At 44.4% G+C, this 23,069-nt stretch overlaps 1 protein-coding gene across 5 annotated transcripts in view; it reads right to left on the bottom strand.

Moving 5' to 3' along the window:
- KANK1 (KN motif and ankyrin repeat domains 1) overlaps window positions 1-23,069 on the bottom strand; it is a 130,230-nt gene that overhangs the window by 28,944 nt on the left and 78,217 nt on the right. For 2 of the 5 annotated variants that reach the window (XM_064501460.1, XM_064501457.1), the window contains exon 1: window positions 604-676. The exons of the other annotated variants lie outside the window; for them this stretch is intronic. In XM_064501460.1, the coding sequence (XP_064357530.1) occupies window positions 604-661 (58 nt within the window). In that variant the 5' untranslated portion in view covers window positions 662-676. Of the gene's footprint in view, window positions 1-603; window positions 677-23,069 lie in introns of those variants that run through there. 5 annotated transcript variants of the gene reach the window in all.

Here is a 23,069-nt window from a genome sequence, read left to right on the forward strand (position 1 = left end):
GTAGACTGTACACTGATCTACGGTTATTTTATTGCTTTGCAAACTGCTGCCCGAAGAGCAGCAATACCAGCTCACTCTTGCTTGGGATCACATTAATCTGACCAGTGCCTCCGTCTCTTATATTCCCAACCTGCACGAAGCCCACACACTAAAAATATGCAGCTGGACCTGTTTCCAGCCGCGTCTCGAATTCCACCTCCGAAAGAGAAACCGTCGTCTCGGATGTCAGGGAAACTCGGACGTCCCCCAGACACAGCGCTCGCGTGTCTCCAGCGCAAGCTAAATAAAACTCCACCAGATCTGCTGGGCTCCTGCAGGCGGAAGATTTATGCGCTATATAACCTGCTCCTCTTGTCCCATTTGGAAAAGAAAAGAAGAACACACCACCACCACCACCAAGCAACAAAACTTGCTGCAAGTTATTAGAGGAGCTGGGTACATTTGAGCAGCAGAAGCAGCAGTAAAAGCCAGCTTTCCGGTTACCTGGATTAGCTACATGCCTCTGCCCCCACACTGTAAATTTTCCAGCCACGTATCACTAGGCCTCCGGTAATTCTCCTCGCTGTCCCAGCTCCATGTGTCACAAACAAGCTCTCAGCTCACCAAAGCCCGGCCTCCCAACTTTCTCGTTCTTCACCCCATAAGGAAAAAAAGCCCACATTAGTGTAAACCCAGCCGAGCAGGGCACACCATTTCATAGGCTGAGCTTTCTCCAATGGGTTTTGCTTCAACCCGGGCTGGGAAGCAGCCTTCTCCTGCTCCTAAGGTCCTCAGCTGCTCGGCGCGCTCGTTCATCTCCGCGGGGAATGAACAGTTAATGTTTTAAAGGTGCAGTATTCTCCGCCCCGACACTTCCCGCCCCGCTCCCCTCCCCAGCGAAGAGCAGAAGATCATTTGTGCAAGTCTCTCTGTCCGCGGCACTTGTTCCTTGCTCTCTGCTCCTCCTTAAAAGCGGCAGCTCTGTCTCCAGGCGAGTGGATGCAGCAGTTTTTATACACAGACACTCTTGCATGTGGCTCTATGAGCTACTAAGCTAAACCGGCTCCACATCTGCGTTTCCTCCGCAAAGATATGCAGGATGTAGTAGGCAGTGAAGCATCCGAAAACAAATTTAGCTTTCTGCTTTGTTTTTAAATAGCTAGGTTTGAAAGTCGTGTCCTCTTACAGGAATATAAGCCTCGAAAGACAGAAAGCCTCCTTATTGCATCTACAGGAAGTGACTTAATGTCGCACTGAAAAGGTTTACGGAAAAAAAAAAAGCTCCTGTTTTTCCAGTTTCCTTGGCTATGCTTGAGAAAAGCCTTGTCTACACACAGCACAGCTGCTTTCACAGGGTGCCTTGACGCTTTGCCTGCCACAGGCAGAAGCAGGATGATGCTCGGGGGAAACGCGCCTACCCTGGCACTGCAAAAAATTCAGGATGGCAGCGTGGACGGAGGGCAGGCGTGTATGGCGGTAAAAGGAGTGGGGCTGCCTTGGACACATCGGTATCTCAATCCTGCAAGTGGCAGCAGGCGGGCCAGCTCTTCCGCAGACACAAACAACCCCCCACGGACCACACGTTTCTGCTGGAAGACCAGGGTCCTGGTATGCTGCGGTGTTTACTTATAGATCCCCCCGAAATAGTCGTCTAAATACCAGCGTGGAAGCAAAAATACATTTACAGATACATATTCTAAGAACATATGCACACGCAGTCCTTTCCTGCAGGACTGCCTCAGGCTTGGACAGGGGAGAAGTCTGTTTTTTTCTAAACAAGACAGAGTGCACTTTTCTACTTACTCCTCTTCCTCCCCAAATTCACTGCTCTACTCCCAGGCTTCTCAGCCAGCCAGCCCACAGCTCCTCACCCGAGGCTGGGTCTCCCTTCCTTCCCCTCCCCATCCCAGCTTTTCCCCTGCTCTCATCCTCTGCAGTCTCCAGTCTCACTGCCTTTTTTTTTTTTAAAGCTTTCTTCCCACTTTCAATTTCTCATCCAGTTCCTCCATTTACATTCATTCACCTGCTCCACTAATTCCAACCTAAAATCTGACTAAGTCCTCACTCCTCCTCCTGGGCTTTCTTCTAGTGGCTTCACCCAGCCCATGTCATTTCTAGCTCCACCATGCTAATTTTACCTGCTCGTCCATTCTCCCCAGCTCTCTGCTTGTCTGAGTCCTTGTCTTCCTATCTGGCCACACCACCGATTCTCCCATCCCAACACCAGGGAAGTCAGGCAGCTCCTTTAAGCCGGCTTTGGGCACAGTGTTTAAGTATTGGATGGGGGAGGGAGAAACAAATTCTCTGGAAAGTCCCAGGACTCACAAATTAATGCATCTATGAAAAAAAAAATCATAAAACTTCTATAAAGGCATGCAAATCTCATGTTAAGTGATGAGAGCCAAACTGGAATCTCAGATAATTTTCTTATTCATGAAACAGTATTAAGATTGCTCAACAGAAACACATCAAAATATATAATTAATTAAACACACACACACACACACACACACACACACACAAAATCCCTTACTAAACCTTCACAACACCTGCAGCTATTTCAGCGTCTTCACAATGAAACCCCTTTGGTCCTGAGCTTAAGCTGGCAGCATTACCAGGGCACAGTTCATATCTGCTGTTCCACAGTCATGAGATTCTGTGCAAAGTTGATTGCATACTACTTCTCCTTGAAACAATACAATGAACACTCCATCAGCACAATCCTGGTATTATGAGCTGATCTTTGGAGTCATTTCTTGATACTGAAGACAAACAAGGATCAGGCATGCAATCTAACAACAACAACAACAGAAAACTGTGATGCAGCATGCAGGAGCAGTGCCAAGCCTTTGTGCATTTTGCAGTCGCGGGGAAAGGGCCAAAATGGGTGTGCCTCTTAAGCATGGAACAAAGCAAAATGGATGGCTGTTTTCAGGCAATAAAAATGGTTTTGTTGGTTCCAAAAGAAAAAAAAAATTATTAAAAAGGAAATGAATGCAACACCTGATAAGAACACAGCTGGTTTTGCTTTCAGCCCTTAGGTCCTGGATGAACCGCAGATGCCCTCACTCCCAAGCTTAGGTGGGTGAGCACCAAGCGCTACGCAAAGCAGGTACCTCGATTAACCTCAGAGGCAGCTGTGTCTGTTTGCCCTTCAGCCAGAAAGGCGTCTTCGTGCCTTGAGACCTCAAGTGAGCAAGAGATCCCAATCCCGTTCACCCCTCTGCACACAGAAGTAGCAGCAAGTGCAGGACACTCTTTTTAGGCTTCTTGCCTCATCCTCTGACAGCTGATCATAGGCACTGCTGAAATTAGAAGAGCTATTCCCCACTCTCTACCCTCAGGCAAATTGCCCCTCAGGCAAATCTTAAATTACATCACTGTGTTACACTGAAACACAACGTGTGAGGACACACAAGCACACACATACACACTTCTGTCTGTGCAAACATTGCACATACTGTTATTTTGCTGTCTAATGTCTTTAAGCGCAATGACAGACAAACATACCTATGTTTTTAGGGTAGGTACCTACAAAGTAAAATACTCTGCAAAGCACAGAGGCCTCATGGTGTTACTGTCACTACAAATGCATTTCTCTGGAAGTATGCAAAGTCTTCTTTTCCCTCTCCCTACTGCATGATAATCATGAACTGGACACAAGCAGCATTTTAAGAATGCACTTCTCTGTTCTCCTTTCCTGCACTGCTGGGACTGGCTCTGTCCAAACATTCCTGTCTTTCCAATTTCCATTAAATTATATCCTATCCAATGCACTGCACAAGAACATCAGTATATTAAAACATTGAGTCAGCCCTACCAGAGTCCATGCTAATCGTGTCTGCTCCCTGAACAGGAGAACCAGGAAAAAATAGAATATTTAGTTGACATGCTTAAAAGAGTTTTAGGGGAGAGAATAGGGAGAGTAAGATAAGAAATAGTGAAAATGTGGGCAGGCATAGAGTGCTGGTTCCACAAGCTAGAGAAAGCTTTCTTGCAAAGGTGCCTTGGAGAATCCAGAAAGAGCAAGGAGAAACAACTGAAAATAGATTTCTGAAGCTATGTCTAAGGTGCCTTGAAAAATACAGACCTCATACCTAAAGCCTTCCCTCCCAATCTGGTTATGATATCTGCTCTAAGGCATTTTTATCTTCAATCTGACTGCCACTAAAGAAATCTTTTCCGTTGAAATAATGTTATGAATAACAGAGTCTCCTTCCAGAGTTATTGCATAAGAGAATTCATAAAGAATGTTGCAGAGGAAAAAGACAGAAGCAATAGCTGGCATAAATGGAGTTGAATGCAGTGTTTTTATATGCTGAACTTCAGCTTGAAAGGTTATCTGGAGCAGGAAAAGAAGGAATGAAAGTGAGTTCTGACCTTTTTGGTTCTTTACTGCAACACAGAAGAAATTGATGCTTTTCCCCTTCTCCTCCTCCCAACCCCCAAAACTACTTTTATTTTTTTCTCCCTCTGTTCTTCAAGATATGAGTATCAGCCTTGCTTTCTGAAATGAACCAAAACACATAAGATTGACCATTTATTTAAGAAGAAAAAGCAGAATAGAATATTTAACACATATACTTCCATTCTGCTTTTCAGGTGTTGAGGTGTTCAGGTGTCCCTTGCAGCACACTCAGCTGGTCAGGCTTCTTTTGGCTAGCAATATACAGAGGATGTCATGAAATTACTAGCTCTCCAACAATTCAACCTAGATCTGCAGCATTTGCAAATGTGCGAAAAAACTCTTCAAACCCCAAATAATCAACATGTCAGATTTTTCTTTATTTCAAGAACAAAGAGGGGCAAACCTACTGAAGTCGAAAGCTGTTTCCCTATTTTGCCAAGACACAACAGGGGCATCAGGTGTTTTGTTTCTCCCTTTTCAGTTTAAATTAAAACACATTGTCATGTGGGGTTTTTGGCCGGTTGGTTGGTTTTTTGCTACTGTGAAGCAGACTGCCTCCAGCCGATGCTCACGTCCCAGAGGGAGGGCAGCCACACCAGCAGAGCAGCGTCAAGCCAAGACATCCTGCTCGTCAGCCCTGTGCCCGGTGCTGGCCACAGCCGCCCTCCCTACACAGCACCGAGCCGTGACGCCCGGGTGACCCAGCTCCACTTGCACCAGCAATGTCACAACTGCCCAGTACACTACAGCAGACACAGTAAACACAGTTGAGAACACCTTCCCCTTCTTTTCTCCTCTGAATGAAGACGGGGAAAAATGCAGGAAAAACAACCAATAAATCCCCTTGTAAATGTAAAATCCATGGCACTACTGCTCAGCTACAGCTATGCCTGAACCAAACTGGATTTACCTCCTGATGCCTCTGCGGCTCAGGCGTACGGAGTTACACAATCCTACCCAAAACACCTCAGCTAGGGAGGGATGGGAGACCCTGTTACTAACTCTGTAACAACAGGTGAAAAGCATTTTCCTGTTACAGAGGAATTCCATTTACTGAATGTTTTACTGAAGAAATAAATCTCCTTTCAAAAGTGTTTACTGCAAATTTAATCTCAAAGAAAAACAAGGACCTGAAGAGTGGTAAATTACCAGTTTTTTAGATTACTTTTCTTAATTTAACTATCAATATTGCAACTGGAGGGCTGACTTTTAAATCTGACATCTAAATATTCAGCACTTCGGGTTGAGGTTTGTAATCAAAAAATGTGGGATAGCAACTTCTCTGGTAATAGTAAAAGAAGGAGGGTGAAGCCACAACAGTATGCAGTAAGTGGGCTTTTCTTCCACTTTCAAGATGTAGAAACTTCTGCTCAGATACCTGTAGTCCCAGGCCTCACAGGAGCAAGCTAAGGACACCACTAAGTCAATGAACACAAGCAGAAAAGAGATGGTTCAGAGGACTGCTGTGTGTTGTTTGCACCCTAAACACTTAGACCAGGGCACCAGGCTACAATGTCATATTTACCACAGCGCTTTACTAAGAGAAGGTCTTTTAACCGTGGATCTGCTCTCTTAATTCTGTGCTCATTCTAGATGTGGGAGCGTGAAGGCAACAGAGAACAAAACATCAAAGCAAATCACAGCCACGATGCAGAGGCCATTAAAAGCAATGTAAGTCTTTCCATTGACTTGACTGGACTTTAGATCAACCCACTGGGAAAAGATTCTCTCAAGCATGAGTTTCTCTGAATCTGAAAACTCTTAGTTGCTTAGCACTATAATAAAAGCAATGAGCCTACTCTCACCTTGGTACCAGCGATCAGATGAATGCACTAGTCTGGGTGTCCTACTGTGACTGCTCCTCCACATTTAATTCCTAAACCACAGAAGCATTTCTTGAGCTTGTAGAAGAGACTCTGGAGCTTGTAGAAAGAGGCTTTTTCTGGAGGAGCAACCGTTATTTAACTCAACTTTTCGTGGGTTACCTACTGAATCTGTATCTGAACATTATAACCATTTCCAACAATTATTTCCACAAGCTGCCAGTTAGAACCGTCTTTCAAAAACACATCCCACAATCCTCTCTAGTCTTTATAATATCAGAACCCCTTATTTCAAGAACCTCTGAACTGAAAAGTTGCAGCTTGTACAGACTCATTTAAAATATTAAATGCAGAACATAAGAAAGTCATGCAAATTAATTAACTGACTAAAAGATTAATCCCATTTACGAAAAATCTATTCTAGCAAAAAAAAAAAAAAAACGGTCAGAGAGCGACTGCAATATGGCCCCTTATCACAATTCACAAAATGTGCTTTACTTTCTTGACAGCTCCCTTATTGAGACCTATAAAAGTCTACTTTTAAATTGCCCTCACATTCTGGGACTAGGTTTGTTTTGGCAGGTCTGTGGTGGGGCATCTTGTACATGTACCACCTCAAGGCTGCTAACCACGAAAACTCAAAACTAAGAGGCTACTCTGTTTTGCTCCCATCCCTGGTTCTGACTCACAGACCTCAGGGGAAATCAGACCAAGGCTGGCAGGAAATAGGGCATGGGTGGGAAAGCAAAAGAATATAGTTGTTAATTTATTCCAAACTGCCCTACCAGCAGTAAGGGAAAGCAGAGAAGAAGCCCTGGTGGGGGCTTCTGTTGCTGTTATCACAGTGTTGCCACCTCTAGGTAGAAACTTTTCCCTAAAAGCGATGGCCACTTAAAAAAATTGCTGTGGCACAGATCAGACTGTGCGTGCACATAGCTCTGAGTGTGACCAGCAGGTCCACGGTAAAACAAGTCAGAAGCAAGTGGTGGTTTTAGTTGCATTGCATCAGTGTCATCCTCTTGCCCCTTCCCAAATCCTCCTCCTGAAATGACACTTTAACCAATGTGCTGTGGAGAGAAGCGCAGCTGAAGGAGAGAGAGCTTGCCTCATGTAGAAAGCAAACAGCTTCCACCCAACTAGTGACAAGGGTTTAAGAAAAGGCACTTGTCTGCTCAACCGGGAAAATTTTCACCACAAAAGGACACTATTTTCTCATAGGAAAGTTAGCCTCCTGCTTGCACAAATAACACATTGATAAGAGTGACAAGGTGAGTCAACAGTCATCCTCTCCTCTTGGGCTCTAACTGAGGACACCTCAGTCCTGTTCAGGTAGTTTTGAAAATGAGATGCCAGCATTTTTACCAAACTGATAGAAATTTATTCTTTTCAAACACCTGAGTTAATGCACATTTTTTTTCATCTTGCACTATCTGCCTATTTGAGAGTTGCCATTCTTCATTCTCTGAAGCATTAATTTCATTCGGTTCCTACTTTGTGCACAGTTATTGGCTTTAGGCATGTTTCTGACAAATGAAGAACATTCAACTTAAAGATTCTCCCCAAATCAGACAAACTCAGGCCTAGCAAAATGATATAAAATACAGCAAACAGTAATCACATATTTTCTCAGCCTGGGAGAAGGCCGCACAATGTGCCTACTGACCAAAGCAAGAGAGCAGCCCAATTTTGGGCTGGCAAAGCCCTCCTCTCTGAAAACACCATCCCAACAGACTCCACTTAAATGGGATGGGTGTTTCATGGAGCGAACACCACTATCAAACTCACTTCTTCCAAGTGCTCCTCTAATTCAGTCAGCTAAACAGTGCTACTCAAAGCCTCCGAGCATTGGGAGGTCACTACCACACAGACCCAACTGAGGCCGCCGAAAGCATCAGAGCCAGAAGCTGGAGCAGCAGGTACTTCTCCCTCAGAGGGTCGCTGCCACGGGGGTGGGAGGGATGGGAGTCAAGCTGACCCGTTCAGGTAGCAGTGAGGGTAACCATGGGGCTGAACTTTGCAGTGGTAAGGCAGCTTGCCCTCCTCTGCTGCCCAGGAGAAACCCTGAAGGTCCCAGTGTCCCTGGCCAGCTGATGGGGAAAGGACACATTGCCCCACTTAAAACAGCACGCTACCCCACGGAGCTCTCAACCGCTCCCTTAACACAGGCTAAGATTACCAAGAAAAAAAGAATGATAAAGACCAAGGTGTGCCTACACACGGCAGGATGGACTTCACAAAACCACAGCAGAGTGGGGTATCAGAAGAGAAGAGTAGCAAACCTCCAAATTTGTCTCTTCTTTCCCCACTTATCCAAACTGTCTCCTCATCCCCACAGGGGCCAAGAGTGGCACGGGCGCTAGCCAGGCCTTTGCCTGAAGGTCCCTCTGGCCACAGCTATGCACCAGCGTTACCTGCAGAAACTCAAGTAAAGACGACAAGTTTTTTCCTTCTACCCAGGAAGACCTGAATCACAAAAACAAAACTTGTATTAAGGCATTACTTCTCTTTGTCTATAAAACTCTGAGGAGGTGCAGATACACAGGGCTATTGTAACAGGAGTAACCATCAGGAAAGACTCTAGACTCCTAGGATATAATCCTGCCATGGAGTATTAAAACTGATTTACAGTTTCATCTTACAGCTGTGCACAGGGTGGAAAAAAAGAAGGAATTGTCTTCTGCAAGAATGATTCTACAAATATTTGTATTTATGAGTCCTAGAAGGACTTTATTTTGTCACATGCTTACCTCCATAAGGAAAATGGTTTATGATGCATATTCAATCTGATATTTCGAGTACCAGGAACTGTTCCCTCCTACCCGCCTTCACATCAATCTAGCACTGATTTGTTGCGTGAGATAAGATGTGTGCTGCCTTATGAACTTCAAAAACATAAGCAATTTGTGTTTTCCAGAAACAATAAAAGCTTCTTCTCTACTCTTGAAAATAAGTGAGACTGATGAACTGATTTCTTTCAAAAAGTTAAAAAGTGATAACCAGAGAATGTATTAACAAAGTCAGCATTAGAAGTAATTCTTCATGCACATTTAAAATAGGTAAAAACAGCGGCTTAGAATTGAAAATCTATGAACGATTTTCCAACTGAGCAGCTTTAAGCGTAACAGCCACCTTTCTTCTGTCGACTTACAGTAAATAGGCTTAGCATTGCATTCACTTGAATATTCAGAACACAGATCTCTGACTAGAAAACCTGCATTTGCTGAAGAAAATAAACCACTCAGCATGGAACAACAAAAACAGAGTATACCAAAGGTGCACAAAACTTTAAGTGCGTATTCTCTTCAGACTCTAGTCTAACAGAAAGCACTTGAGAGAACGGTGCTAACTGGACATTATTAAAAAAGAAAAAAATGCAATAGGTATGTTATTTAACACACTAAAACAGCATCAAGGGCTGGTTTTCAGTCTTGCTACCTTGCAGTGCCCCCTCCTTTTTCTCCGATTACCCACAGCCCTAGCAGAGTCGGTCAGTTCACATCTCACTGCTCCTTCTCCTCTGTCTGAGGGTCTCACTTACCGATCCAGGGAGAAGTAATTGCTGAATGCTGCAGTGTTTCGCTTTCAGGAAATTAAGTCTGAAGCACACTTTCCTTCGCCTTAAAGGGAATGCGTATTCCTGACACATCAGCAGGCAGGGAGCCCAGAGGTTGCTACAGAGAATTTATTTATACTCATTTGGAATTTCCTGACAAAATCCTGGTCCGCCAGCCAGCCAGGCAGCCAGCGGAGTTCAGCGCCAGCGTTTCCCTTCACGTCACTTCACACGGTGGTGACTGCCTCAGACAGCTACTACTCACAGAGGGTTAAACGCACGCACTAAAACAGAGGGACAGGAGGAGCTGTACCAAATGGGACCCTAAAAAAGTGCCAGTTTTCTCTGATGAAGACAAAGCAGGAGGAAACTAGAAGTTCAGCAGACTTCCCTCCCGTCCCCTCGCCCCCCTCCCAAGCCCTTTACCCCCACCGTCCATCGTGCCACCCTCCCACATGGGCGCAGAGAGCACAGAGCGGTGCACTGATGTAGCGCGGGCAGAACAACTACCCCCGCTGTAACCCCACCGCGCTGTCTGCAGTTCTGCCTGTGTTACATTCAGTCTGTTTTTGTTTACTCTTGTCAAACGCAACTTACCATTTGAGGGATAAAAATAAAACCCTTTCGTATGAGGTTAGAAACAGCTTTCTTTTTTCGGAGACGTGGCCAAAATACACAAGACATCTTTCACACTAGCACAAGCACTTCTAAAATGAGGCACAAACCTACTTGATTTTTCTACAGGCAAGCTCCTTCTTTTCACGTAACACTAAGTCTAACTCAAGTAAAGATAATTGGAATTCCAGATGCAAAGACTGCACTTCTCAGCATCACAGAGGCTCAACGGCCTGTCTCTCCAGGGTCCATTTCTCTTCACCTCTGCTTGCAATAACGGTTGCTGTGGTGTAGCTAAACAAGAACTCCAAAATCACCCTCCCTCACCGACCGTTCACTTCAACAATATTACAACAGTCCTAAGACCCTGCGGGACTAAACGAAAAGAATATCATGCCGTCTTCCATCCAGATTCCCAGAAAGGAACAGTAAAAAAAGGACACTGGCATGAATGTTGAAAATCATTTCCAGCATCACTGCAGGCTGAAAGAGCTGTGCCTGAGACGAAGTGGGATCCTGCGCTGAAACGACAAGAGACAGGTCCAAGGCTTTCACAGCGCCTTCAGCTAAAATGGCACAAACTTTAATTAAAAGTGTTTCCTGAACATGTCTAGTGGCTTCAGTGGTATTTAATAATGAAGTGAAGTGATATTTAAGACTTGCAGGCACTGAAGTTTTATACAGGCATTAGCTTTTGGACTACAAAATATGCCCTGCCCTCAGGATAATTTACATATATTTCCTTGAAGTACAAGTCATTGACACACACACCATAAAACAGGAGCTCCGAAAAGACAGTCCAAAGAGGGTCTCTAGGTGTAGCCATCTTGTTACATCTATGGACCATAAAAGGTACCGAATTTTAAATGAACTTGGTTTGTTTTGGTCTCTTCTCTAACTATACCACCCCTAAGGTTTAGTCTCTTCTCTAACTATACCATCCATAAAAAAAGCAACTTTGGGAACACCTTCTAAGAGTCCTTTGAAGTTACTTCTAGAAGACAGACAGAAACTCTAGGGCAGCTGAAGCCCAACCCGTACTTTCTGTTCATGGAAACACGAGCCAGAGTTCAGCCCTTGTAATGCTGCCCAGAGCCTGCAGCCACCGTTTCGTACTCGCCACCCTTCTCAGAACAGGTCTTCTGGATACGTATTTTGACCACTAAAGAGTAACCAATTATTTAAGGACAGGTACTTCACAGCAGGACTAAATTATTTGTGGGTCTCTCTAGGTCAGTCAGTAGGTTCTTCATATCACAAAGGTAAGAACACGAAAATATGTATCTGGTTTGGTTCTGTTAAAAAAAAGGTGATGTTCAGGATAAATTATGAGAACAGAAGGTATAACAAAAATGTGTTTCTCAAGAGTCAGAATTCTGTCCAAATGGAGAAGCAAATAAAAAGATCTTAACTTTTAATGATTTCATTTTTCTAAAAAGACAGCAAGATATCCTGTTTAGAGAAGAAAAATTTTTAGCAGCTGTCTCCACATGCTTCATCTGTTTATTATTACTCTGTTGTTTCAAGGTTTTGACATCTGCAAGAGCCCTGCACCAAGTCGTGTACCTTCAGTGGTTTCTCCTCAAAGCTCTGTCAATTCAGCAGGCTAAAAATGGTCTGCAAAGCAGATGCAAGCAAAAACCCAGAATATGTATCAGCTCTTTATCCCCAGTCCAGCAAGTGAAATACGGAGTCATATCTGGGTTGGCAACAGTGAAACCTAAAGGCAAAGAGCAAACCCTTAGTTATTCTCTTGGCCTTTGAGACCGTTATGGTGCCAGATAAACTCATTCAGCTACTGTTTACAATAGAAACAGAAGTGAGGTCAGAGAATAACTCCCCAGTGACCAAAAAACCTGACTTAGTCCACAGCACAGCAAATGTAAGATTGAGCATACAGGCAGCCATCCAGCTGGTAAATTCTTATCTAAAAAGCAGATTATTTCACACCCTTTTTAAAAACAAAAGTCTAGGAGGTCACAATGAATTTGAGAAAGGCAAAGGCTACGGATGAAGGAAAGCCCTTTAAAACACTTGTCCCCAGGAGACCATTTCCTGGGTATTGAGGTACCACTAGTTGGAAAGAATGAAGTAATTGCTGTGATCTGGGGGTGAAGGGAGGGAGGGAGCACAGAGTCTGACCAAATGCTGTCACATTTATCTTCCTTCTTACCCCCAAAATGGCTGTTGCATTTTGGTAAGGTTAGGATTTGGAGTTCTTTTTTTATTTTATTTTGCTGGATTTTGTTTTGGGAGAGAGGGGAGGGGGTTTATTTGTTTGTTTTTGTTTTTTACAGCCCTTTAGAATTTGACAGACGATTTCCATAAAATTTAAAGCCAGATAGCTACACTAGGTGAGACCAAAGGCTGATCTGGCCTACCAGCTCCTCACCACTAGCAGATGCCCCTGGAAGGGCACAAGGATAAAGCAAACACACAACCACATTTCTCTACTCAGCTTCCAGAAACCTGCCACCCAGAGACTTCCTGAGGCAGCGGTGGCAGATGGTTTTCAAGTCACAGAGCCAAATATGTATTTTCAGGGTAGCTGGGAGGTATTCAATTACTGATTTCAAAATGTCACACTGCATCTGGTGTATCTGTACTGTAAGGAGAGTTATTGGTCACGTGTCTAGAGATGAAGTTATGGCTGATTAATATGACCCAATGACTAATATAATACTTAAAACCTCCATATGAGAGAGACTGCATGCTGCAGTTAGATCCCTCACCAGTTAGTATCTACTCAGGCAGAGGGTACAACTGAAAACTCACCTCATTTCATCATTAACTGTCCACCTGGTTTACCTTCTTCACACTCAATGAATTTCAACTGCATGTTATTTTAAGTCCAGTGATCCCTACCCGTTTCTGCTTGGAAAAGTCTACAGAAGAAGCCTTATTGTAGGAGCTGGGAGACCATTCATATTCACTAAAATCCTTTTTACAGACGATCAGGCATCCGTGCTTGTTTTTATTCAGGTGTTAGAACGGAGTCAGCTTGCAGCTCTGCTTGCAGCTCCCAGCAGAGCTTTCTTTACCCATCAGTTTTGCTCTCCCATTTTTCGAGGTGAAATTACACAATGAACACAAACACAAGAAGGAGGGAAAACCCTTGGCTGTAGAAGACAGAAACGAATTCCGCAATCCTGAAGTGCACGTACTGGCTCCTTATGACACAGTCAAAGATGGCAAGGTAAACTTGTGTCTGTGGGAACTCAACAGCCTATCTACTGCATCCAGGTGCACTGAGAAAAACAGACTGAGTCATTCAGGGGCAGGTGGTTGATCCTGTCAGTCCGGACAATATTCTGCATCCATCAGTGGTCACCCCCTACTTCCTCGCTTGAGACAAGAGGTGAGGGGGAGAGGAAGAAATTCATGCCTTTGCCACTGAGACAGTACAGGCTACATTTGGGGAGGATCTCTTTGCTTTCTGCTTGGGCCAAGACTCTGCAATCAAGCACCATGAATTTATAGTAATAATCACTAATCCAAAAAAACTGCATCTCTGCCCCCAAGAACATCCTGGTTATACAGAAGGCTCAAGCAGGAAAAACTGCCACATAAATTGCAAAAAAAGACACAAGTGTCACACGTAACTAATTAGAATTCGTTGGCAAGACAACACATGCCCATCATTAATGTACTATGTAAACTGATAAACAGTGCACACAGTACATCACGCAACAGTGGGATCTGAAAAGGATGGTAGAGCTGGAACGGAGAAGAAATGAAATGGTTCGCTTGGTAACACAGAAACGCGTCTCCCGTACTTCTGGGAATCGCCACGGTGGTCTTTGCTGCATCCAGTAAGCACACAGGCTGAGATGGCCTGACTAACCATGCGAGGGCTTGCAGAGCTGTGGCACCGCTACAACCTTCTTCTAAAAAGGGAGAGGGAAGTAAATTTTCCAAAACTGTCAACAGTGCATATTCCACAGCACTAAAGAGCGAAGCCTCTGAGTGCTAAAAGCAGGGCATGCTCTGGTGGGGAGTCCCCAGCGGCTGCACCCAGGAGGCATCACTGCTGGTCCCCACTGAGAGCCGGGGAAAGTCCAGGCACTGCAGAGCAGAGCCAGGAGGGATGCTGGGGAACACGGAGGAGCATCCTGGCAGACACACCGTCTGGGAGAGGAGGAGGAGAACAGGACTGTAACTAATGACGGCGAAAATCTGTGGGGTGGTACAGTGGATACACAACCTCACGGGCAGATTCAAGTACTGCCAAACATAAAAACTACATTACAAGTATCTGTCTCCATGCAGAAAAACAGAAGACAGGAGCAGAAGAGAATGATTCCAAAATACTTTTTTTTTAAAAACTTTTTAACTTAAAACATGGAAAAACCTACCCATCTAAATTTAGAAATCACAATTTCTGCTTGAGGAAGGGGAAAGAAAGGTCTTAGAGGGGTTTCTTCTTAGAAGAAGAGGGAGAAAGGGATTAGCCATGGATTTCTCAAAGAGAAAAAACAATTGTTGATCCTCCTAATCCCTTAAAACATGACTGCTCTGATCTTCTCTTTGTGCTTCTGTCATATGCTAATGTCAGTCTGCTCTTCTAACCACAGCTGTGCATTTTATTCTATTTACTTGCAGTGTACTATTTTTCTGAAAGCTGTACACTTTAGATTTGTCAAGCAGCGTATATGGGCCCTTAAAACTGAGCTGTTTGGAAGGACTAGACCTGAAATTCCAGTAACAGCAGCAAAGTTGCACAAGTGCACTTTTGTTTTATTAAATCTTCTGCAAACCATAGGATAGTCCTCCAGGCACAGGGGTTGGTTTTGTGAAGAGAAGGCAGAGAAGGGGCTAGGAGTAAATCAGCAAACATGCCCCTTAGCAAGAAATGACTGCTCCAAACCCATGAGTCTGGTTTACATAGGGAAAACAATCTGTTCCCAATTATCAGTTAATTTGATCCTCTTCCTAATCTGACCAAACCTTCAAACCCAGCTATTAAAAACAGTTTCCGCCCTCTCCCTCCCTCCCACTTTGAAACAAGTGCTGAAGGGTAACCTAGAAATATCACAGACAGCTCCTGTATGTTTAAGGAGAGCAAAACACTGTTACGGAGGGAAAAAAATCTAGGAAGATAAGCTTTAAAAAGCAGAACACTTAATTACAACATCAGTGTAAGATAACTAGGGAGGAGAAATCCATCAAGAAAAAGGAAATGGTTGTGAGAGGGATTAAGAGTTACATTGCCTACCTCTACAAGGAAGAACATCTGAGTGGGAAACACGGACTGAAAGCATAAAAGAATATGATGGGATCATAACACACTCAGCTACCTCTACATTTTAACTTTATGGTTTGTGAGGATTTAGTTTCGTCAGAATCCATGTGAAGAGTAAAGTGAGGAAAAAAATCACTGGAGACTGTGTCTAACAGAGATTGAGTATATGTTATGAACAGTTTTTTAAAAAATGAAGTCATTCCAGGGGGAAGAAGCCTTATTTGGACACTGCTGATTTTCTAAACCCCAGACACTACATGCTGCAACCTGCATCCCACCCCACGGTGGGAATAGGCAACCGCCTATTCCTAAGTGCGAGTTCTGAATTTAATCGGAGGGAGGGAGCAAGGGGAGGATGGCCATGAGCAAATTTCTGTCCCAAAACCCTGAGCCAGTCCAACGAGGCGACCCTGGCAGGAGTCTGTGCTCTGCCAGCACGGGGAGCTGCATTTCAAGAGGAAAGAAACTGAGATGCAGTAGCAACGCAGCTGCTGAGCAGCCTGAGCACTCTCCCAACCCCTAAAATCACTGCGAAAACATGATATGGGAAGAGTTGCTTTTCTGCCATCTGTAACCCATCAACAACTGACATGAGAAGGGGGAAGGAGAGGGCAGCTGTCACCGCAGGGACACCAAGGACTTCTGCTCCAGAGGCCACCCCACAGCACCACCGAGCCCAGGCTTTCCCCAATCACTGCACAGCAAACAACCAGCTGTAATTCTATTATCTCCAGCAAAGCCATTTCCCTTGGGCCCATATCCTTTTAAAAGCAGCAAAATCCCATCCCCTCCCACAGGCGCTCTGCCGATCAAACAAATCATTCCCAAGCTGCTTTCTGCAGATCTGGAGGAAAAGTCAGGAATACTACAGAACAGTTCTTTGGGGAAAAAATACATACTCTTCTGGATTAATGGTCACCAATATTTGCTGAGTCATATATCTGTATTTACCTTGGCAACGGGAGGAGGAGGAAGAGGCAGAGAGGGTAATTTTTCAGGGCTGGAAAGAAGCGTGTTGTGTTTTCCCCGTGATGCGCGCCTGCCCTGCTATGGGTCCTTGCCGCTGACACAAGCCCGTCAGTCTGCTCCTGTACACGAGCACCTCTCGCCAGCCTGCCAGCGCATCAGGGCAAAGCAGCAGCTTCCATCACGGGACCTAAGGGCATTTCATCACTGTTAATCACCACCAGTTCAGTGAGATTACAGGGTGCCATAAACAGCAAGGCGTGTCTGTTTCGCCCCCGGAGCGTTACTGGCTTTAAAATACGAGATCAGCACCTTTAGCTGCCTCTGGGGGTGCAGAGGGCCGTCCCTCCCCAGGGAGCAGAAGCGACCCACGTGCACAGGCCCAGAGGCAGCCCATGCGAGTGCACCTGGACAGCTCGGGCGTGAAGAGAGTGTGCGTGACTCCCTGAGCAAGCCTGCATCAGGGAGGAAGAAAAACAGTCTTCTGTCTAGGTGAGATGGGAGCAGTCTCTAGAAAGCGGCAGAAGATAATCCAGAACAAGACAGATGGCACCACGCGGACGGCAGTAATCTCTGAACAAAAGACAGACCAATTAAATCCTGTCTGTTTCTCACGGTGCTTCGTCCTTCTGCAAAGCATCAACACCTGACGTCCTTCTGCAAAGCATCAACACCTGACGTGGCTTTGTGTCTCGGGCCATCTGCTTCCCACCACATCCAATTTCCATTTCCAAGTACTGATATCTCTGTCTGTTTGAGGTACCTTCCAGACAGACTGCTAAGTGTCCTCAGCTCCTAAGCATACTGTGTTTACCGTGTCCTTTCAAACTTTCTGCTGTGCCCTCTCCCTGTGGTCTCCAAGATCAGGCCTGAAGGACAGTCTTTAAGCAACAACCCACATGCAAAAGAAGAGGCATGATCCCTCTAGTGTCCAAGAAAGGCCCTAAGTAAAGCTGGACTGGTGCAAGTCAGTCCATTCTCAAGCATCCTGTTGTGGCAGCAATAGCAGATACCTGGGATTACAGGTATCGACTAGCTGTTGGAGGAGAAGCAATTATTAATCCACGCAGAAAGTTGGCCTTGGCTGTGAGATTGCGTGCTCCATCTCCAGCCATCAGTCCTTAAGGCAAATCTGGCACCAGTGAGTGTACTGCAACACGCTCATGGAAATTTTGATACGCTTTATGATAAAGCTGCTGTGAAGTCACTGGCAGCTCACTCATCCTTCACCCTGACGATTTCGGTGTCCCACCCCGGCTTGTTTTGTGACAGCAGCCCAGTCACTCTGGGCACCACCAGAGTGACTCACTAGATCACTCACGGGCGAGGCAGCAGCTGGATCCTGGTGACAACCCTGCATGCTGCCTGCCCACCCACGCAACGTGGGAGGACGCAGAAATTCAGCGTGCTGCCTCAATGGCAATTGTCCCACCAGTGTCCCACCAGTGGTCCCACCAGTGTCCCACCAGCTGCCAAAACACGCGTTCACAGCACACCCCCCGTGCCACTGACTCTGGTTGTTGTCAGATGCAGGACCAGAGCAGGCAGGGGGGGAAATCCAGGGAAAAGCGCCCTCTCACCACACACTCCCCACTCAACCAAATTACCATTGCTTGCATGGCTGATTTGATACAAATACAAACTCACCTGAACCCAGTCCTTCCCATCCACCGAGCTACAGGAACTCAGTGCGTCTGAACCTGCCAAGCGCAGGGTATTGGTAGCACCATGGAGATACCTTGGTAACACCTAACCTGCACGAGTGAAAGCAGCATCCGACCCACTACCCTGTAGCGACCAAACTCCTTCAGCTGCTAACCTGGACAGCTCAGTTCTCCAAGTTTCCATTCATTGACTGAGGTTCGCTAATAAGTACGGGTGAATGCTCAGCTAATAGTATTATTAGTAGCAATGGTCTGCGGCACAGTACTTCTTCTCAAACTACACTTTGAATCATTAGGCTGGAAGACTCTACCAAAATCCCATGCATATTGCTCAAGATTACATGCTTCATAAAACACAAATCATAGAGGAGACTCTAGTAACTCACACAAACCTGTAACTAAAAGGAACATCTGTCTATAAATGTTTGTCAAGAGTTCTTAGAAATCAATGCATAAGATGTATATGATCAAAAAAATTATTCTAAGCAAATAGGTGTGTTCTGTTTTTTCATTTTAATAGAATGGGTTAATACGTCAATAGAGATTTTCATAATACTTCATAACAGTTGCCAAAGCATTTATATACCACCAAATGAAAAACAAATTTAATAAACTTTTGGTCTTTCAGTCCAACTGAAGCTGCGAACTCTAACAACATTAATTCAGGTAATGGCCTCCTGTAATGGCCTAATTCTCTAATTGGTATGTAGTTGTTACTTCATTTAGGAGTGAAGAAACCTGCTCAGGTCATAAAGAAAAACCAACTAGAGGGCCATGCAGTGCTGCAGAGTAACTGTCCACATTAATAATAACCAGAGGGACAAGCCAGGCTGCTTCACTGAAACCTGCGCTCTAAAACAGCTCACATCGGTCACCGCAGCTCTGCGGTCACTGCCACACGGTCAGGAGATGATGCTGATGACAGTAACACCGAGCCACAGCCCGGATGGCACTTCCACTGCAGAAACCTCCGGAGCTCCCTTGCAAACCCCAGCATGACAGAAACCACGGCTGGAGACTCCCTCTGCCTGCAAGGACACTAGGAAACACTCCTAACTGTTTAAAATCCCAGTGGAAAATTGCGTGCAGGTTTCGGTTCAGACTGTCTGAGCTCTTGGCTTCGCCTGCCTTGATAGAGGAGCAGCCTCACCTTAATGACCACATACGCACGCCCTGTAACCTAACAGCAGGCGAGATCTGCTGTGCCCGAGCCCCAGGCCCAAAAGGGATAGACTGGGCACTTGGGAAAGATACAGCCATGAAAGACCTGAGGAAAAGTGAAAGAGGAGCAAATCGGGAGCAAAAACACTTATGCATTGGCTCTTACCAAGGGAAGAGCAGCAATCCCTTGCTTCATAAGTGCAAAGGGAACAACAGTAAAAGAGACGGTGAGCTGCAATGATACCACAGCATTAAGAACTGTGTAGCAACCCAGAAGACGTAAAGCATATAGCTAAGCTAATCATAAAGAGGAGAAGTGAAACAAAATGAAGAAGGGATTATGCAAACGCCTCGTTACTCTGACCCCTGCAGCCCAACCTACTGAGGAAAACTGGAAACATTTCTCTTAATATTAAAACCCTTCTTTTTTTGTCTTTGTTAAACAAGCACAATTATGACTGACAATTCTGCAGACTCTGGAAACAGAGCATGAGGTGCTTACAGAAGTCAGATAAAACAGATGTTTTCATTATGGTTAAAATAAATACAATTTTTAATCCTTTATCAGCTTCCTATGTTTTTGCAGCTTCCTTGTTTTCTGCAACAGAATAAATGGCATTACACTGGAATTCCACATCATTCAGTGCCTTTCAGAATATGTGTTTTGAAAGCAGTTTCAGCAACTCATGTATTAGCGAAAGGCATTAAAACCCAGCCAGAAGTACTTCCAAACTGCCGAGTAAATTTTAGACTGGTGTGTACTGTGATGTTTGCAGTTGTCTGGAGCACCTTTCTACAGATTTCACTACAAAAATATTTGCAGAGCCTCATTAGATGATTTATGCATCAGTTTCAGCAAGCACAGAAGCTAACAATTACAGGAAGTTTTGCCCAGAGGTTAATGAAGACACCATTACTGTTTTGAGAAAAAATCACCTCTTTTTTTTTGTCTTGAGCTCTGCACAGAGAAATTAATTGGTATCGTGTACCAAAACAAGGCCAGCCTCCCAATAGCTCCCCACAGACGCCAGATATTCCCTGCTCCTGCTGCAGCTGCTCGGACAAGTACGTGACATATTCTGGACTTCCACAGCACATCTTAAACCTGCTGAGTTTACTGGACTGATCAGTAGGCTCAGATATGACTGGTGCGGGCCCTAAGCAGCAAAGAAATTAGACTACCCAGCACCTCACTGTTAAAATGGAACAACTTTTCCTGCAAGTACCAATTTATCTATCAGCAGTATTAGAGAGACTTATGCTATTTTCTGAGCAGACTGCACAACGTTAGCAGAGCCTGAACCAACCATTAGAAGAAAGACTCTAAACAAGCAAGACTCTGATTTCCAAAATGTCTGAGGATGAACAAAAACGCTTGTAGCTCTCAGAAATACAGGTCGCTACAAGACCTCTGTGCAATGAAACCAGGAACAGAATGATAAAACTTGAAGTTAGCAATTCACCAGCAAACAGAACTATTGACAAACAGCACCGAGGTCTAAATCACAGCCTCTGTTATTTATTAGCCGAATTTAAAGTACACGTCTTTGCTGAAATATGCAAGAGGCAGTGAAATTTATGATCAGTGCTTTCATGATAAAGTCAAAATAAAGCTTGTAGCTTATCTCACACACACACTCACTGAAAATATTTACAGCTAATGTAAAAAAACACTCTATACAAATGCAAAATAGCTTGACTCTTTCCTGCAAATGAGTTCCACATTCAAGCATTCCTCTATAGATTTTATCTGCATATAGGCCCATACACCAAAAAAAATCTACCAAAATGGCACACAGGCACAGTCATTTAACAGTACAGGTACTCACATTCTCGAGTTAACCAAAGCAAACCACTGTTCCTTAGTCACCTCGTACTTGAATGCTGCTGAACATGTGGGCAAACTTGCCAAAATATTCAAGTAACACAAATGCAGCTTAGTAGTCCATAACGAGTCTTTCTAGTTCTTTTTCCTGTCACTGATTGATTCAGAGGGTGCAGAAAACACCACCCCTGAAGTTTGTCTTTCCACTCTTGGAGCTCCGTGCAATTAGGAAACCTGCTTCAATACCTCCAACGCCCAAATCTGTTCCTGCTCATCTGGAGGCATTCTCTCCCAGCAGCGTAGCAGTTAACAAATCCTACATATATCTGTAGCCCCATTCTCCGTCCATGAGGAACTGCTAGGGATTTGGAGACACCGACATACACAGCTGCATGTTGGAACGCTGGCCTCAAGGGTTTGCAAAGCCAGCAAGTCCTGACAGTCTCTGCAAAATGTTGTCCAATTTACTGTGGAATTAAATACTTGCAATTCATTATAGCGTCTTTCTATGAATAAGGGAATGAACTACTTCTATTCCAAAAGGAATCTTGTTTGCATAACAATCCTGAAACTAAAACTTCATCTTGCATTAACACATCCCCAGCACAAATATTTAGCTTCTAGACAAACCTGTCAGTCTATCAACATTTTCCAATAGGCAACTGGAAAGGGAAGGGGAAAAAAAGGGGGGGAAGGGGAAAAGAAATTACTGAACCAATTAGCAACACTCCATGCACACACTTTTTCTTTCCTTGTAAGCAGATGGAATTGTTCTGCATGACTTAAGCTAGAAGTGTACTACTAAGAAAAAAAAAAGTCAAGTTATGTGGCAGTAAACAGCTAGAGTGGCAGAGTTTTTTGAAGTCTGCTTTCTCAAAAAAGGTTACAAAATAATAATTTCTTTCTTAGACAATGTGCTTCCAATAGTATACAAATGTGGAATATAGTTCTTTTACTTTCTTTTGTGAGGGGAGGAGGGAGAAAACACACTTTTCCAGCAGTCTCATGGGTTTAATAGCATTGGTAAATTCAGCCTTAGCTACTCAATGAAGAATAGTAACTCCGATGGCTTCATGCAACTTCCACTAGCCATCTAGAAAGACTTCTATTTTGCATAAGCCTCAGATACTGGCATCACATATTTTTAATTTCCTCCACACAGAATGCTTTAATCCCTTCCACTAATTAGAAAAATTCTATAGTGAGCATAGACAGAAATTTAGGATTTGATTTCATACTAGAACATCCTTTTAAATTAGGTGCTATAACCCACCAGATAAACCAATTCTCAATCTGAGTGTGAGCAGCATTTCAACAAGAGCGGGGGGGGGGGGGACTGCTCAAATTTCTGTTCACATTCACAACACAAAGATATTTAAGGCTCTTTCACGGGACATTCAAAGTCCTCCCAACCACCCCAGCCCGGGCTGATAAATCCATTCCCCATCATACCTACATTAGGAAGTCTCAAAAGAGTGCCCACGAGCTCCTGCCATGCACTTGAAATTTTCCATATAATCCCAACGTAGAAGCCTCAGCTTTAGTGGGCTAAAGCTATGTTTGTGCAGTGATCAGGAGAACAAGAAAATATTGACACAACTGCAAGAGGGACACTGCCGCTGTGCTTTTATCAATCATTCTGCAATCTCTGCTCTTTCCTGACCTATCAAAGCTTCTCTGCAACCTTTGAACACCCCAAGCAATCTGTTTCAAAGAGTAGCACCAAACCAAGATAGACATCTCAGGATCTTCTTAAAACAACAAAAAAGTGAAACAAACCCCACACCTTGATATTTGTGCTTCTGTATTTTGGTGAGAACCAAGAAACTACAA

This window comes from Dromaius novaehollandiae, chromosome Z, assembly GCF_036370855.1.
Source record: "Dromaius novaehollandiae isolate bDroNov1 chromosome Z, bDroNov1.hap1, whole genome shotgun sequence".
Lineage (NCBI taxonomy): Eukaryota > Metazoa > Chordata > Aves > Casuariiformes > Dromaiidae > Dromaius > Dromaius novaehollandiae.